This window comes from Chrysoperla carnea, chromosome 1, assembly GCF_905475395.1.
Source record: "Chrysoperla carnea chromosome 1, inChrCarn1.1, whole genome shotgun sequence".
Classification (NCBI taxonomy): Eukaryota; Metazoa; Arthropoda; class Insecta; order Neuroptera; family Chrysopidae; genus Chrysoperla; species Chrysoperla carnea.
In genome coordinates, this window is record NC_058337.1 from 12,477,625 (window position 1) to 12,495,484 (window position 17,860).

At 31.4% G+C, this 17,860-nt stretch overlaps 1 protein-coding gene across 1 annotated transcript in view; it reads right to left on the minus strand.

Annotated features, from left to right (window-relative positions):
- Nucleotides 1-903: 903 nt before the first annotated feature.
- LOC123290780 overlaps nt 904-17,860 on the minus strand; it is a 48,293-nt gene continuing 31,336 nt past the window's right edge. The window contains exons 9-23 of the mRNA XM_044871104.1: nt 16,790-16,990; nt 15,093-15,238; nt 13,353-13,646; nt 11,785-11,920; nt 11,487-11,722; nt 9,330-9,608; nt 8,944-9,118; nt 7,625-7,971; nt 7,385-7,555; nt 6,491-6,676; nt 6,224-6,422; nt 3,640-3,864; nt 2,159-2,460; nt 1,927-2,002; nt 904-920 (exon numbers count right to left, since the gene is read on the minus strand). Coding sequence (XP_044727039.1) covers nt 904-920; nt 1,927-2,002; nt 2,159-2,460; nt 3,640-3,864; nt 6,224-6,422; nt 6,491-6,676; nt 7,385-7,555; nt 7,625-7,971; nt 8,944-9,118; nt 9,330-9,608; nt 11,487-11,722; nt 11,785-11,920; nt 13,353-13,646; nt 15,093-15,238; nt 16,790-16,990 — 2,990 coding nt within the window. The remainder of the gene's footprint in view (nt 921-1,926; nt 2,003-2,158; nt 2,461-3,639; nt 3,865-6,223; nt 6,423-6,490; nt 6,677-7,384; nt 7,556-7,624; nt 7,972-8,943; nt 9,119-9,329; nt 9,609-11,486; nt 11,723-11,784; nt 11,921-13,352; nt 13,647-15,092; nt 15,239-16,789; nt 16,991-17,860) is intronic.

Sequence of the window (17,860 nt, forward strand, 5' to 3'; positions counted from 1 at the left end):
TTTAATTAGTACGAATTTTTATCGTCAGGTGGCGGAATTTATCTGATTTGGATTTGAAGCTGTTAGTCTAAATTGGTACTACTGAAATCGGACCTATTTTTTCTTTTAATTAGTATGGCGGGTTCAACTCCGAGATCTCAATATTAGCTAATATATCCTATATTAGTTAACTTATATTAGCTAATATTTTCCATTTTAGTCAATATAAATTTTTGAAATAATTTCATATATTTAAATATACAGGCTGTACCTAAAATGTCTATGCAACGTTCTACCAGATATAATACAACTCAAGATAAGTCGATTTAGCTAAACTTGATTTGAGTACCATTTCGCTTTTCTATGATTTTATCTCAAAATTGTTTGATCTTACACTTTAAACTTATCTGATTTAATGCACTCCATTCCTATTTCTATCGTTTCTTCCAATATTTTTGAGTGCGATGATTACTTATACTTAAAATCGCTTAATCGCCTCAACCGTGGACAACCGCAATAACATATCAAATAGAGTTGATAACTGTAATATTAGATCAAAGTCGTAAGAAATTTTTCCTTGATTTGAAACAGATAATTTTAGAAAATAATAGTTTTAAATTCAGGATCATATTTTTTGCTGATTGTGTAAACGCAATAAAAATGGAAAAAACATTTATCGCACATTAAAATAGTTTTCTTTTATGTATATAATATATGATATCACGAATTTTCATTCTATATAAATAATTCACACACACACAATTCGTCTATAAGAATTTTCTTTCAATAGAAATTAAAAAGGAAGTTCACATTTTTTATTAAAAATAAATCATAATAAAGGAACATACTAGTATAGTATTCGAAAAATAAAATAACGAATAGAAGATATATTCAATTCCTTAGATATACTTAAATATATTTATTTTATTCGCCTGGTAAATCTGAAATCAATCAATTAATAAAAGTTATTAATAATTTATTTAAAAAATACAGTCGAATTGATAACCTCCTCCTTTTTTGTTTGAATTCGGTTAAAAAAGTAGTTATTATAGTGCAATCATCCTAGAATTTTTAAATCACATTTTTGGGGAGAAGTCCGACTTTTTGGTTACGGTTAGGGTGGCCAAAGATAAGTTTAAATTTGAAAGGACGGGGAAACTATCCCTTGAGAGAAGCTTGCCATCTTGGTTTAAAGTTTTTTTTTTTTTTTTGCATAAACATACTACACTATTGATTTTAGCAAAGAAAGTGTCCGGAGAATTTTTGTAGAGAATTTTATTCTCTACAAAAAAAGGTCTGATGTATTTCTTGCGTAAGTCAAATAGTAAACACAATCTACTGGAATAGTGCAACATTTGAAACAAATAATTTTGAAATTTTACGATGCACACATTGCAATAATTCCATAACAGCAACATTTATATAGGTATTGTACTCTCAAATAGACATATTAATGTTTCAGAGGCGTATAAGCTGCTTTTAAATAAATCTGTATGTGCTTTGTTCGAGAGAACGAAACTTGGGCGACCTTTGATGCGAGAACAATTGTTTAGACAAATGTTATTGCTTGTTATGCTGTCTATAACTTTCAGTAAGACTTTTTTTCCCTTCCTTTCGCCAAAAATGCTTAAATCGCAAAAAGAAAAATTATTTGTTTCAAATTTGGCACTAACTTTTCAGTAGTTTGATTAATATGTGACTTACGCAAAAAATGCTTCCGACACTTTTTTCGCTCAAATCAATAGTGTAGCAGTTAATGCAAAAAAAACAAACTCACTCCTTCAAAGCAAGATGGTGGACTTTCTCTAAGGGGTAGCATCTCGTCCTTTCAAATTTAAATCCATCCTGTAACTGTTACCAAAAAGTCGAGCTTCCCCCCAAAAATGCGATTTACTGTATAGCATTTCGGCTAGGATTACTGTATTATTAAGAATATTTTAAGATTACCTGAAAGTTGATCCAGTTTATCTTCCTCATCTGAAGAATATCTAGATTCAACTAAAGATGATTGCTTTGATAATGACTGAAAAAAATAAGATATATTTTGATTAATAATATTTATATAGAAAGAAATTAACTTTTTCCCGGAAAATTTATAATAAAATATATAATGACGGAATGATCTAGTTATCAAATTAACAAAAGGCCAATTTTTTAAATAATACGATAATTTGTTTACTTGTGTAATTCGCCGTCTTGGAGGTGAACGTTTATTCCATAATGCTTCCAATTGATCAAAGTGTTGTGATTGTGCTAAAGAACCTTGTCCTTGTTGTTGAGATGCTAAATTTTTATTTTGCGGTATTTTTGAGATTTCTTCCATGCTTGCTGAAACTGAGAAACGCCGTTTTAAACGTTCATCAACAGCTGCAATCATTATATTTGATGTTAAATGACCATATTTCTTTTGCCATGTGTATGTGTCCAATGACACTTCTTTCTTTAACAGTCGCCGCATTTGTCGTTTTGGTACAGGTCGTGCTGAAATAATAAATTTTTATCGTTAGTTTTCATTTTTACAAAACTTGTAAACTTTATTAGTACGCAATATGCTTAAATGTCACTTTTTGCTAAGAATTCATCCCTTTAACGATATTCTCGATGTCATTTCAATATATATTTTTTCACCCCCTAGAAAAGGTGATTACCACTCCCTGGGCAAAAGCACTACTCGATAACATATAACTTTTGTTTTTTGCGGTCTTATATACTTATCGTCAAATTTTCCAGTCAATCGGAGTTATAGGAAAGAATTTAGTGGTTTAACCCACGTTTACTGGAGTGATATTGGTTATGTATAGAAACAGTACACGATCACAGATTTGAATCACTGCAGATATTTTGCAAATTACCAGTTAATCTATAGAATGATTATAGCAAATTTTATATTACATTGCTTAGAAATAAATTTATAGCATACAAATTGTTTAGAAAAAAACTTTTTGCCTAAAAAATAAGCTATTTTTTTAAACACCGTTATATATCGAAAACGGCGAGTTTAGGTGAAAAAAGTCATAGGATAAAAATTATTAAGACGTGTCCAAAATAAAAGCTCTAATAATAATTTTATCAAATATTTGATCAAAACCACACAATAATAGTTAATTTTGACAATGCAAAATTTTTGAACGCTTATATTTAAAAAGGCCGCAAGGTTTAGGGGAAAAATGAAAAGGACAAAAAATGCTAAGAATAGTTCGAAATATCCGGTGCAATAGATTTTTTCCCCCATTTTCATGGTATTTCAGCACGATTGGCTATGACAAACCTGACTACATCCTCATTCGAACAGTTCGCGCTCGGCCCCGTAAAAACCGAAGTTGTACTTATTAATTCCGAGCTTTTGGTCATTTTTTTGTTTTATTACCTCGATTATTTGATATGTGGTGTGACTAAATAAAGTATTTTAAATTTATTTTCAACTTAATACGTATTTGGAGAAGAATTGCATATTAAATTTCATTGATGGAATACTTTTCATTATTGAAAATGTATAATTTCTATGATATTTTTTTAGTGGTATCTAGCGGTACAAATTGGAAAGAAATTATTACGAAGTTACGAAGAGTTTGGAGTATGATAAATTTCAACAATTATACTATTTTCGTTTTGAAACTTATTCACAAGATGGTAGCAGTAACCCTAAATATATATACATACCTTCTACGTCTTTTGCTGGTGCACAGTATGTTGGCAACTTAACATATTTGGCGGGTGTATTATGTAAACAAATAATTGGTAAATATTTAGTGTCTTTTAAATATACGACTATTCTAGAACAATCACATGTTATTTGAACATTCACAACAGGAATGCATAGTTGTAATGATGTTAGTAAAATTCCTTTTTTTGTATCCCAAACAATAATCGTCTTATCTTCACCTCCTAAAAATCAATTTAAAAAAATAAATTTTATTGTTAAAAATATTTTTAATCTAAGATATTTGTCGAAATTCGAATGTTTTAGTTAGAAATCGTAGAGGGAATTAAAATAACTTTAAGATAGTTTAAATGAAGTTTTACTCTTCATGCCACAATAAGCTATTATTTCATCTTGAATTTGGGAGTGATTTCGGGTTTTGTCGTTTGTGCATGGTTTAACTGACATTTTTTTTTGGGAAGTATGTAGCCATGAAAATCCTTGAAAATCCTTGAAAATAAAATTCCCTATCGACTGATATAATGTTCAACCAAAGAATACAGATACATATTTAACGTTTAATTTTCTTTAAGAAGCCTGTCGTCTGAGTGACTAGCATTAAGAAAGACTTAAAATTGGCATTTTTATTGACTAAAGTTGAATGAGACTTCAAAAAAGGACAAATTAAATATATAATTTAAGGTGTACTTGTTATTCATGTATCAATGATAGAGCACGTTGTTTGATCCAAGATACATGGTGTAAGTTTTTTAAACTTTACCTCTCGACATTTAACGTTATGTTCAAAACATATTATAAAAAATACCCAACAATAGTAGCGATTTACGTAGAATGTGACTTAAAATACAAAACACAAAAGCCAACTTTAATTGAACAGTTAAACTTTTTTACTTTGAAACATCAAAAAATTTCTACTTTAGGTACTTGAAAGCAAATGCACATGGATAGTCATTCTATACGTTGCTTGCCTTTTTGAAAGTAATCCTTGTCTTATATAGTTGTTATCTCATTCATAACAATGTCTGATAAGAAACTGAAGAATGATTCAAGATACCTTGTATCCGAGGTACTACACTTTAACCTATCATATACATCAGTAGGGAATTTTTTTCTACAACTTTTATAGCACGCCTCACGGCAGGAACAGTAAGGCTTTAGGCTGTCGACTTAGGCACATACTACGTGATGTATGATATAAAATAACCACTACTATGAATGCCAGATAGCTTAGGCAGTAGAGGCGCAACTAAAGTTATTTTAGTAATTACTTAGTTCGAATTCAGCAGCAATCTGAAAATTTTTGTTTATATTATTTTTTTATTTTTAATTATTATCATATGTAACTCTTGTTGTAATTACGAGTTGGTTGGATTGAGTTTGTCAACTACAGAGGAGTTGGTTGGATTGAGTTTGTCGACTACAGAGATGTTGGTTGGGTTCTGAAGTTTTTAGGCATTAAAATCAAGATGTCATAAACAACTATTGAGACATGAAGTCAAAAATCAATTTCGAACTAAAATACATATTCGGAATTAAAAGCAAATCTATATATCAGCACTGCGATCATCTAAGCTAGGTTTAACCGATTTTATATAAAGTGTAATAATAATGAAACGATAATTTGAATAAATTGGGGAAAGAGAGTCACTATATAGAGAGGGCACTATACAAGGACATTCAACTTCATGTAACCAAATATCTATAAAAAACAAGATGGCAGTTGTGTTAGTGTTGCACCGTGATAGACGAAGGAAAGTAAGGCGCGAGTTTGATTTTAAAAATATGGCGCATTTATGTAGTATTTCGTTCGTATATTCGTATTTATCTGTATATATTTCGTGCAATGCATTTCGGTGTAAAAGGAACACCACCGACGCTATCATTTCTACTATTTCGTTGATAAATTTTGTCAATCCTCTCGTTTGAGTTGAGTACCTTTGTACAGTAAGAGTCCATCGAGAGAGTCATAATTTTTTTAACTATTATATCTATGGTTTATAATATTCATTTTATTTTAAGTTAGTGAGGTTAAATGGAACAATGATATTTCTTGAACCTAGCTTGCGTTAGTAACGGATTTTAACAGACGTAAGTCACTTTGTTGCTTTTAATTGCGGATAACTTGAATATTTACACAAATTGCTATTCATTAATTACATGATACTTTATGCTTTTCAAGATAATAGCTGTCATTAGCCAATATAAAGCCACATCAAAACCTACTCGAACCTAACGAAATATGAGTCCAACACTTCACATTTGAAATGAAGTTACAGTCAAAACAATTGACTATAATGGATAAAAGGGGTTACAAAGATAGAAAACAGTTTCATTTGCTGACAAGGTCATGTCAAAATCCTCTGTTCTAGTTCAACTAGCACCTGACCGTATTTTTTAAATCACCTAGGCATTATGGTGCCTGGTGAATTAATGTGCTACTTAGAGTAAGATTATTATTTTGGTTCTAGTAAATACTTGTACAGACAAGTATAAATATGATTCGTAGTTTTTTCTAGATAATTCTGTAATAAATTAATGTACTTAATGAATAGTTTATTTATACAATTTAAAAGGGTAGAATACCGCTAACTGCCGCACTTCCATCCGGACTAACTTGTAGACATGTAACAGGAGCCAAATGTCCAGCTAATGTATGAATATCACTGCCGGTATGAACATCCCAAACAATACAATTTGTATCACAAGATCCACTTACAATTAAACTTTTATTTAAAGCCGATACGGCTACACATGTAACTGCATCTGTATGCCCAACTAAAACCTATTAACATTTTATTAATTTATTTAATTTTAAATTGTTAACCGTTTTGAATTTTTTCTTTATTTTACTTGTGATAGTTTTCCACCGGACAGCTGCCACACTTTTAAAGACATATCTCTGGAACCAGTTATCACTTGTAATGAATCCAAACTTAATACAAAACATGTGATTTCTTCTGAATGACATATTGAATATTTTTCGTCATCTCGTAACAATGACCATATTTTTAGAGTATTATCACCATTTGTGCACGCCTAGAAAAATAAAAATTTTATTAGAAAATAAATCAAGCTTCTTGAAATGGTGGGGATTCGACTAAGTCTATTTTATAAAGATATTTAGGCGTTATCATTAATAAAAAAATTACTCTGGGAAACAAATGTGCTTGGAAGAGTCTGGAAAGCACTTGTATATTGCTATATAGCTTGTACTGGAAAGCATTGTTGTTAGAGAATCAACAGTGGCGTGGAACTCGAAAAATAAGTTTAATCGAGGAAAATGCTTTAAACGAAAAATGTTAACTTAGTTGCACTCTCAATGTGCAACTTGTTGGTACGAGTAATAAGACTTTTCAACCACGATGTAATTAGTGATTGTTGAAAGTACCAATTTGCAACATGTTTAGTAAATGTATTTTAGAAGGAAATTTTACTTAGAAATGTTTTTAATGTAACAGAAAAGCTTACATCATATTTCATATATTTTTTAAGCACATATTGTTATTTATAATTATAATGTACTCTCCAAGACCTTTAATTTGGTACCAAAATTGCGGGATTATCGCTTGCAGCGGGCGATACAATTCTAACGATCGTTTTGAAACGCTGATCGTTTTGAAACAAACATACGTAGACTGGTAAATATATAATCCTCTTTTTGGGTGTAGTCGAGTAAATTTAGTTAATGTATTTTGTAATAAAAATTCTACTTGGAAATGTTTTTAATGAAATAAAAAGACTTACAACGTATTTCATATTATTTGTAACTGCTAATCGCTCGCTTGGACCTTTACATGATTGTAACAATGATCCATTGTCAGCTAACCAAATAGCCAACATTCCATCTTTGTCTGCAGATATTACACGAGCTGAATCTAACATCACTGATAAGGTTGTAATTGGTGCTTGGTGACCCTTAAAACAGAATATTTCATAAGTACGAAGTTTTCAAAAACTATAAGAATTGCGAAAATATATACTTACAGTAAAATTGACCACAACTGTGCCCAAAGTTAAGCCCCAAACTTTAACAGTACTATCATCCGAACCACTTACTAAAAATAAACCATTTGGAGCAAAATGGACACATGTTACGGCAGCTGTGTGTGCATCTAACGTTTGAATTAATTCATGTGATGTTAATTGCCAAATATTTACTAAATTATCAGCTGCACCAGATGCAGCTAACTGATTATCACGTGATACATCACAACATGTGATATAAGACGTATGTGCTTGTAACGATTGTTGTAATTTTCTATTCAGTTTGGAGAGAACCGGTTTAATAGCATCCGTTTCCCGGAATGGATAAATATTGACTTTGTTTCCACCTGTAAAGATGAAGAAACAAAATATATTTTTAGTTTTAACAGAAAAATAAATCATTAAGATTTTTTATTGAATACGTAACGGTATAATGTTTTGACGGTGGGATGATTAAGTCGAAAATCACATTTTCTAAAATTTTCTTGGATAACTGTAAATTATTAATTTTAAGAAATTTGACGTTAATTAAAAAACACGGCTAATAATGGTTGGTTGAACGAAATTAGTCAAAAACTGTCCGAGTTTCGTAAAAAATTGTTCTTTCGTTTTTTTATTTTGCGGATGAAATGTCCAAGTTTGGTCAATTTATCAAGCACTTTTTGGTGTAAACTACATTCAAATGATATCATTGGAATAATTTACAAAAGAAAAAAAAAAAAAAAAAGAAAAAAAAAATGATTTTGTAAAAAATATTCTGTTAATAATTTCCCTATGACTAAATTACGTTTCGAGGTCACGCCAATAAGCCTTTTTTTAGTTAAAGGGGCAGTTGAACCCAAAACGTAATTTCTCACAAGAAAAATTGATTTAAAATTACTATTTAATTTTTTTTATTAAATTTTCTCCCTAAATGTGTTTGTTAAGCTCCCCTTCCTTGAGTAGTCGACTTTTCGGTACGAAATTTTAACAATTTCAGTTTAATGATTATTTCAGAAGTTACAGAATGTTAAATTCTGAATTTTCTTTTTTGCTGGAAAAGCAAATATCTTTTTCCAAAAAGCTTGTACATTTCCCACAGTTCAACTCTCCGTGTTAATCGGCAAGGGGTGATAAAAATTATTAAGCTTTAGATTCCACGACTGGAAATTACAAGTTTTCAAATGAGCTATTGCAATTTCAAATTTTATTATTTTTCGCAGAGATACACCTGTTTGAACTTTAAGTAAAATTTTGTATTAAAAAAAGTTTTTCTTTAATACTTTGGTCGAGTATCTTAAAAGTCGATAGTAATATATTACTAAGAATTGAATACTAACCTGCGGTAATTAAAAAATCATCTTTATCAGTAACTCGGATACATGTGACTTCATGACCTTGACCAGTAATTGTTTTGATTATTTTACCAGCATGCATGTCGTATATACAAACATTTCCATCAGCACATCCAACCACAGCTCGACAACTATCTTGAGCAACACATAATGATCGTACCTATTGTTAAAAATGTATTAAAAAGATGGATGTTTTATTATATTAAAATTAAAAGTCGTAATTTTCCATCTGTACATGTCCTAAAACACGTGCCGCCATGATGTGACATCATATAGGCAAAAATAATATATAGATTTTTAAAATAGCTCAATATGGGTACGGTACTTATAAAACTTATTACAATACATAATCATTAATATTATTGATTTACCTTTGATTTATGTCCAACTAAATTATGTAGTTCAGTACCAGTAGCTAATGTACGTAAATATAAATTATTATCTTCGCATGCAGCTAGTAAAAATACGCTGTCACTTGATATATCAATCATTTGTATTGGTGAAACTAATGTGATTGTATTTAATAGTGTAAAATTCTCTAGTGACCATAAACATATATTTTTATCATGACTACCAGAAACTAAAACGTCTCCAGTTGAATTCACTTGAACGGATGTAACAGGTCCTCTGTGATGGTCAATTTTCATTACCTGATAATCAAATATATTATCTGATATATAAAATATAATAAAATATAATATCTAATGGCTTTTAATTAATTTTTTGAGCAGAATCAAAAAATAGATTATTTTCGTTAATAATGAGTTATCGACGATAATCTGCATTTTTTTTTATTTTAAAATGCTTATATATCTCGAAAACGGTTCGATTAGGTGCAAAATATCAGGGATGTAAAAAAAAAGATTACGGTCGTGGGACCCACGTTAGGAGCGAAGTTTCTTACGATGCGAAGCTGTACAGAAGCAAATGTTAATCCATACTAATATTATAAATGCGAAAGTAACTCTGTCTGTCTGTCTGCCTGTCTGTCTGTTACTCTTTCACGCCTAAACGGCTGAACGGATTTTGATGAAATTTGGTATGGTGATAGATGATAACCTAGAAATGGTCATAGGCTATAAATAATCACGCCATCGTTCTTAGGGGGTAGGCAGTAGGCAGATAACTAAATTGAGTTAGTGATTTTTAGTCGTTTTTGTTGGGACTTTTGCTCTTTCACGTCTAAACGGCTGAACAGATTTTGATGAAATTTAGTAAGGTAATAGATGGTTACCTAAAAACGGATATAAGATCAAAATGATCACGTCATCGTACTTTGGTAGGAAGTAGGCAGAAAACTGAATTGAGTTAGTGATTTTTTTATGGTTTTTGCTGGGAGTTTTGCTCTATCATGCCTAAACGGCTGAACGGATTTTGATGAAATTTAGTTAGGTGATAGATAGTAACCTAGAAAAGAATATGGAATATGGGGGGAGGGGTGAAAGTGGGAATGTTGCCCAGCAAAGCGGGTAGTTCACAGCTAGTGTTAAATAAATGCATATAGATAATCTGTTCAATTTGTAGTGTCAAGTAGGCAGGGTTCGAAGACGAACATAATTATAGTACACTAATTTTTATTGTCCGACCGAAGTTTTGGTTTCGGTTTCGGTCAAAAAATCTAGTTTCGGCTTCGGCAAAAAATCTGCCAAACTTTCGGCCACACCGAAACTCTGCGTTCGTGAATTCTCGCGCGTCGTTCGGCTAACTTTAAGTGAGGAGCCTACCAGTCCGGTGTAATTTTGTTGTGACTTTATGTGTTGTGTTGAGTATGCGTTCTTGGATTTGGTTTTATAAATTTTAACCACCCAAACATTGAAACAACTGCCTGCTATCGCTATAATTTATTTGTGTGTGATCTTCAGATACTTGTTTGTTGATTTTAATTGTGAGAAAAAACAGTATGTAAACAATATTCATTTAATTCAAACTACATTTTAATTTAATCACTAGTGGTGTGGATTTTATTTAGATCAGCAATTTTCTCCAATATTATTAATATTAAAATAATAAAAGGTAATTATTGTCTGTATAAGTGTAAAAAATGAGCCAAATTTCAGTAAACAATCAATTTTTCGGTTTCGGCCGAAACTGAGACAGATAACGAAGATTCGGTTTCGGTAAAAATTCCAGTTTCGGTCGGATACTACTAATTTTACCATTTTTGTACTATAATAAATAGTGTAGGTGCTGGTGGGTTTCGTATGCATTTACAGATCCCACCGAACAAGGAGTGTATTCCGACGTATTTTGACCCGTTGAACCCTAATTTTCAACTTGCTCATCGCTGAGAATGAGGGGAAATTTGGTTTGTAACGAAACCCACTCAGCGCCTCCATGGATATGGCACACACACACACACAAAGCATATCCCATTTTATTACGAGACGGTTTTTGCCAGTTTGCTCACCATGGCAAGCCGTTTTAAGGAACTCCAAAAAATGCTTAGAATCATACAAAATATAAAATGAAGTAGAGAATGTTGTGTCCGAAAGTAGGGTAATGTTAGAAATTAAAATGCATATACTTACAACTTGACCATTTGTTAATGACGTAATAATGATACTGCTATCTTCACCACCACTAACAATAACACTATTGTTTAATGCAGATGTGACAGTTAAAACAGGTGCAATATGTTCATAAATGCGTAATTTTAACGTTAATGTTTTCAAATCCCATACAATAATACTGATATCCTCTGAGCCGGTAATTAAATATTGTGATTGTTTTGTAATATGCATACATAAAACTGGACCACTATGACCTAGAATACAGTCATCAAATTTTAATTAAATTTTGAATATCATCCAAATATAAATGGTTTACCTTTAAAAGTATGCACCAATTGTTTACTCATTACATGCCAAAGTGTTGGTTGTTCAGCGTTCGACATATTTTTATGGCTAACACATACAATATGTTGTCCAGGTGGTGTTGCCACACATTGATAAACGCCATTTACCTAAAATGTTAAAGCGTATTATAGGGTTTTAATCAGATTCGTGCACACGGCACTGGCTGATGCTGAAAACCGTTAGCGATATCTGCAATGAATACGACATGAAACCGTCAAAACAGACTTAACGCTCGAATGTATCTTTTGGACAAAAAAATGCGACACTTTCCCATGATCAGATATACTTGGTGACATTAAAACACATATTAATTAATATGTATTTTTCAACCACCAAATATATCTGATATACAGCAAAGTGTCGCATTTTTTTGTCCACAAGTATACAGACTGATTCAGTTGAAGATTATTTGCGGATAACAATCGATATACCGTACATTGATTTGTTTCATGACACATTTACAGGATTGATTTTTGAATCACAGCAATATTTTATCAAATTTTGCTTCTCTCTTTCTCAGCACTTACTACTCTTATGTCTATACGCTTCAATTTGCTCGATGATTTCCGTGACATCTGGGTTTAGGTCATTCACTCGAAGCACTCGATATTTACAATGAAGATGCGTTTCTAAATATCTACCAAATGAGGCGCATTCTGACAGTTTGCCTGTGACAAGACTTATCAATGTTTCTCAAAGTCAGCGATAACGCCACTGTGCGGGCGCTAGAGTCTTACAGGGAGGGGGGCGGTAAGGCTAATTTATATAGGATAAATATAATGGGCTATGACTAATTTAACACGCTTTAGAGGAGGAGCGCTGATAAATAATTAATTCTCGAAGTGGGGGGTAAACGAAATAAGTTGAAGAATCTCTGCCTTATATCGAGAATGTTTAAAAGTTAGCTAAACGGTTTAGCCTCGCGAAATATACACCACGTTGTAGATGGGCATGTCGATGGGAAAGACTTTTGAAAGAGTTTTTTTCTGTACCTTGCAGAATCAACTTATTGATAAATAGTGACTGAATATCACATTTTGACATAATAAAATGTTCTCTTACTCGAAAAAAAGTTTCAAATTTTATCCACTTTATAACCTAACATGAGAACAAAATTTGCTCTCAGTCATGCTTCTATAGTATATCTGTTCATATAAATGTAGACAAACACTGATGTATGGTTATGTACACTGATGTACTCTGATATATATAGATGAACAACTGTACATCAATTGTGATGTAAGTTTTTAATCAAAAGAAATCATCGGAGACATCCTGATATATAATCCAGTTTTTGCCGGGCTGGTTTATTAGATTAGTGGCTTTGGCATGAGCTGAAATAACAAAACTGGATTGTCCAAGGCAGATCCATCCTCGATTCTACCGTCAAGTTTTCCTTTCCAACCTTTGTCGAATCATAATTTGTTTAACTCCACACATAGTTTCAAATATATACGTTGCCAAAGATGTATAAGATCGTCGTCAAAAACGATAAAAAAAAATATAAAAAAATATGTTCACCTGTAAACCTCTCCCAACACATCCACCCAATGGAGTACTCAGCCAACATGTCAATGGAAGTAACAAAGGTAATGTAAAACCATCACACCAAGCCATTGCTTGTGTAACCAATAATGATAATACCGGACTTTGTGCGTCTGCTGACGGTCGCAACCATGATATAATTTGAGATCCTAATTGTAAAGGATCACGCGTTAATACATCACTTGATTTACGTATTGTGTAGTAAACAAGTTCTAAATCACGATCCAATAAATAACAACGAACATGTTCTAAAACACATCGTAAATAACTAACGGAAACTGTTTGAACCTAAATGAAAAAAAACAAAATCAATTTCATTCAACATAATCAATTGAGTTGATTCAAAATAAATCTGCAGCTTCTAACAAAATTTTGGGGTCGATTAAATCGCGTTTGCTTTACTGAATTTTATATTATTTTAAAGGTTTTTATTAACGATTGCGGTTTATTCATTTGCACTCTTGAAACATGAAACATACAATAGAATGAAAAATCGTATAGCGCTTATCGGACGCGTCACTTTAATTTTTGGAAAATGTAAAGTAAAACAAAACCACCCTATTAAAAAAGTTCGATTCATGAATGGAAATTTCCAATTCTACCAATCGGATTGAATAGGATTTAATTGGAAAAAATTTCCAAATAATTCCAATTTTAAACGTATTAAAATTTTGAATCAAACTTTAATTGAAATGAATAGGATTTAATTGGAAAAAATTTCCAATTCACTCCGATTGAATTCCGATTTAATCCAGTAGAACAATCGGAAATTTCCAATTCATGAATGGTATCGAATTAAAAATTGCTTATTTGATTGGTTATATTAGATTGAATCGGAATTCCATCGGAAATTTGAATCGGAATTTAATCGGACCTTTTTATCAGAATCAATTCCATCAATTCTAATATTGTGACGCAATCAAAAATTTTCAAAGTCTCTCGAAATTAATCCTTTTTTTAGAATTTTCCCATAAAAAAAGTGTTTTAGATTCACCATTAATACAGTGAATTAGCCGGAAAAAAGTGTTGATAGTGGAAAAGATGGGAAACAGCAGCTAGTTATTGGGGGGCATAGAACCCCAGCGGGACGCATACGTAGCCTAAAATTTTTTTGCAATATTCATTTGGGATGGAAAAAGTAGATATTTTTGGTTGCTGAATACGAATTTGATGTCAGATTACACGAATTCTGTCACGTGTTTCAAAAATCCGACATCGAATTCATAATCAGCGACCAAAAATTCCCCCTAGAGCACAAGTTGGACAGTAAATACTTAGTTTGCCGTTTTTCTGACAAAAAAAAATTTTTGGGCAAAAATGGCTCGAGTTTCGGAGTACGTGACAGTATCCGTGTATCAATGTACAAAAATACCATTATCTGAATGACAATTTTAAGCCAAAATAAGCATTTAAAAAAAAAAAATTGGGTTACATATGTACCCGCTGAGGCCCTATGCCCCTATACGACCAGTTAAAGTTGGCTGAATGTTCCTTTGAGTTCCATAAACTCGTAACAGAAAGTAGTCGGTGCTTTTTCCTAACTTTTCAATACATCCCGGCTTATTAAATATGCCACATAACGAAGTTTTTTTTTTTAACGAAGTAAACACATTGAAAAAGGGCCTTGTACTTGCGCACTATATCTTTCAATAAATTAAAAATCTTGAAGGACTTACGCGATTCGATCGACAAGAAAGTTCTGTTACAGCTGTCGATCTAAAATGTTGAACTTACAGCGGCTAATAGAAAATCAAAATTACAAACAGTTAATGTTTTCAATTTTGTTGAATCCCCAGCTTTGAGTAAATGTATCCAAGATTCTTCTACATGCCGTAAGCTGTAGGTAACATCGCTGTGTAAAGTTGACTGGAAAGGTGTATCTTTGATGTCAATAACAGGCGGTGCTAATGAAAGTAATCAAGCAATTAGTAATATGAACTTATTAGCTGCACCCTGCTGTGTTACCATCGATTAAAAGAGATTTTGAGAGTTTTTATCGTTACTGGGTAAATAAATCAAGCCTTCTTGAGAAAAATGCGATAAAAAATCGATTTCTCAAACTTTTACAAAACCGTTTAAAAACACGGTTCCTGTATGCTATCACATAGGAACCGCACATTTTTCCAAAATAAAAATAAGCCTATGCTATTTTCTAATCCTTAAACTACCACTACCTATGCAAAACATTATGTCGATTCTTTGCGAGAAAATCCAAAAACAAATTTGGAATGAGTTTTTCTCGGAAGCTACATTTGATGTCATTGGAGCAACGTCATACGAGTTAAATTACAAAAAGTAGGTGGCGCTAATGTATCAAAAAAGGGTTTTTCACGATTTTCATTAAGAAAAAATGATTTTTTTGTAAAAGTGTAAATGAGAAAGTTGTTTGACTCAAAATTAGCTTCAACTTTTTTTTATTTAAACAATTTTTATGAAAAACTTACCGTTTCTGAGCTATAGGCCAAAAATGCAACGCACCGTAATTAATGGTTCTTCGAACAATGAATTCAATTTTAAATTCTACAATAATCTCAAACATCGCACGGCATAAAATGTCCGATGTGTACTCTTCAGCACGCTGTATTTCAAAAACGGTAAGTTTTACAAAAAAATTGTTTTAATAAAAGTTGAAGCAAATATTGAGTCAAACAACTTTCTTATTTACACTTTTACAAAAAAATCATTTTTTCTTAATGAAAATCGTGAAAAACCCTTTTTTTGATACTTTAGCGCCACCTACTTTTTGTAATTTAACTCGTATGACGTTGCTCCAATGTAATAAAATGTAGCTGATAATGTCCTCTACATTTTTTAAAACTTTTCCCTTAAACCAATACATTTCGAGAAAAACGCATACCAAAATTTTTTTGGATTTTCTCAAAAACAGCGGAACGAAAAATTCTCTTAATTTTTTTTAAAGTTATTTACATGCCCCCCTAACGATCTATAACCTCAGATCCACCATTGAAATTTTTTCCAGTCAAAATGCCAGATTGACTGTACTATACAGTATAATAGATTTTCTTACAAAATCAAATATCATGGAATGAATATTTGATACAGAACTATTAATAGTTACAGTTCTACAAAATATGAACTAAATTTTTTCTTTCCCGTCATAGACACGCATACCTCTTAATATTCATGAACAATCGAACATTTTCAAATATACTCAAGTGATGGGGTATCACATAAAAGAGCGCATCACGTGTACATCCTAAAACTGTGGTCCCGATGCAAGTCCGATATCAAATACGAGGACATGAAGTTTACATTTAAACTGTAAGTTACATGAAAACCAGTTCAGCTGATTTGCTAGATACTTCTCATCTATTTGCATTCAACTCATAATGTCCCACAGCGAAGTGTGGTGGGGTACAGCTAGTAGAGTATAATTAACGATGTTAAAAATGAGTAGGTATTGTTCTTACCAGTTTCTTGTTGTTCTTCATTCTCAGAATTTTCTTCATTTTCACCAAATTCACTAAAGAATAAATTTGCAATTTCCGCATGTTGTGTACGTATATATTCTTGATTAACCAAATAACGTTTTTTTGCAACATCACGTATTGAATCATGACTCCAATCAATTAAAAGTTTGCCGCTCATTAATTTCTTACGAAGAAAATATGCTATTTTAAAAATATATAATATTAATACATAATTCATTAATGTAATATTTAAATGTTGTCTAAAAAACTTTCATTCATTCGATTTGTTATTGCGTGACATTATTTCCCTTATATTAAATATTTATATTATGATTATTATCACGAAAAAGAAAACCAGTTGATAAAACCATCAGTGCTGTAACAATCTAGGTAAAATCTGTAAGTAGCTAGATATAACATCTAGATACATTTCTTGTATCTTGTATCTGTATCTAGATATATTTTAAATGTATCTTGTATCTTTAAGGATGTATGAGCATGGTAGTGGGGGCACAAATTTAAAAATAGATATTTTCAATTTTGATGATAAATTTATATTATTACTTGACGATATAAGACGAAAAGTAAGAATAAAATTTTTCGATATCTGGCTTAGTTTTCAAAATATCGAAAATTGAAAATTTTGTTTAATTATTTTCGTCTACATTCATGAAGTTATAACAAAATTCATCATCAAAGTTGAAAATAAGATAAAAATAATTTCAACCCTTAATCTACCCTGCTCTTACATCCCTTATATGGACGGTGACACTAAGTTTTTTTCTTTTCTAATTCATTGCTAATATGTTTACTTTCTATTAAAAAGTTTTTTTTTTAATTTGTTTTCATTCATTCCAAATGAAAATTATCAAAAACTGAAACCTAAGCTGAAATTTTAACATATTCTTTGAGTAAAAGACTACCTACAAACAAATTTTGAGCCTTTAAATCAAACATTGTTGTCATGCTCATACATCCTTAAATGAACTTCAGATACAGATACAAATTTTTTTTTGATACCAAAATTTATGTGTTTTACTTTCATTCAGCCATCCATTCATTTATTTGATA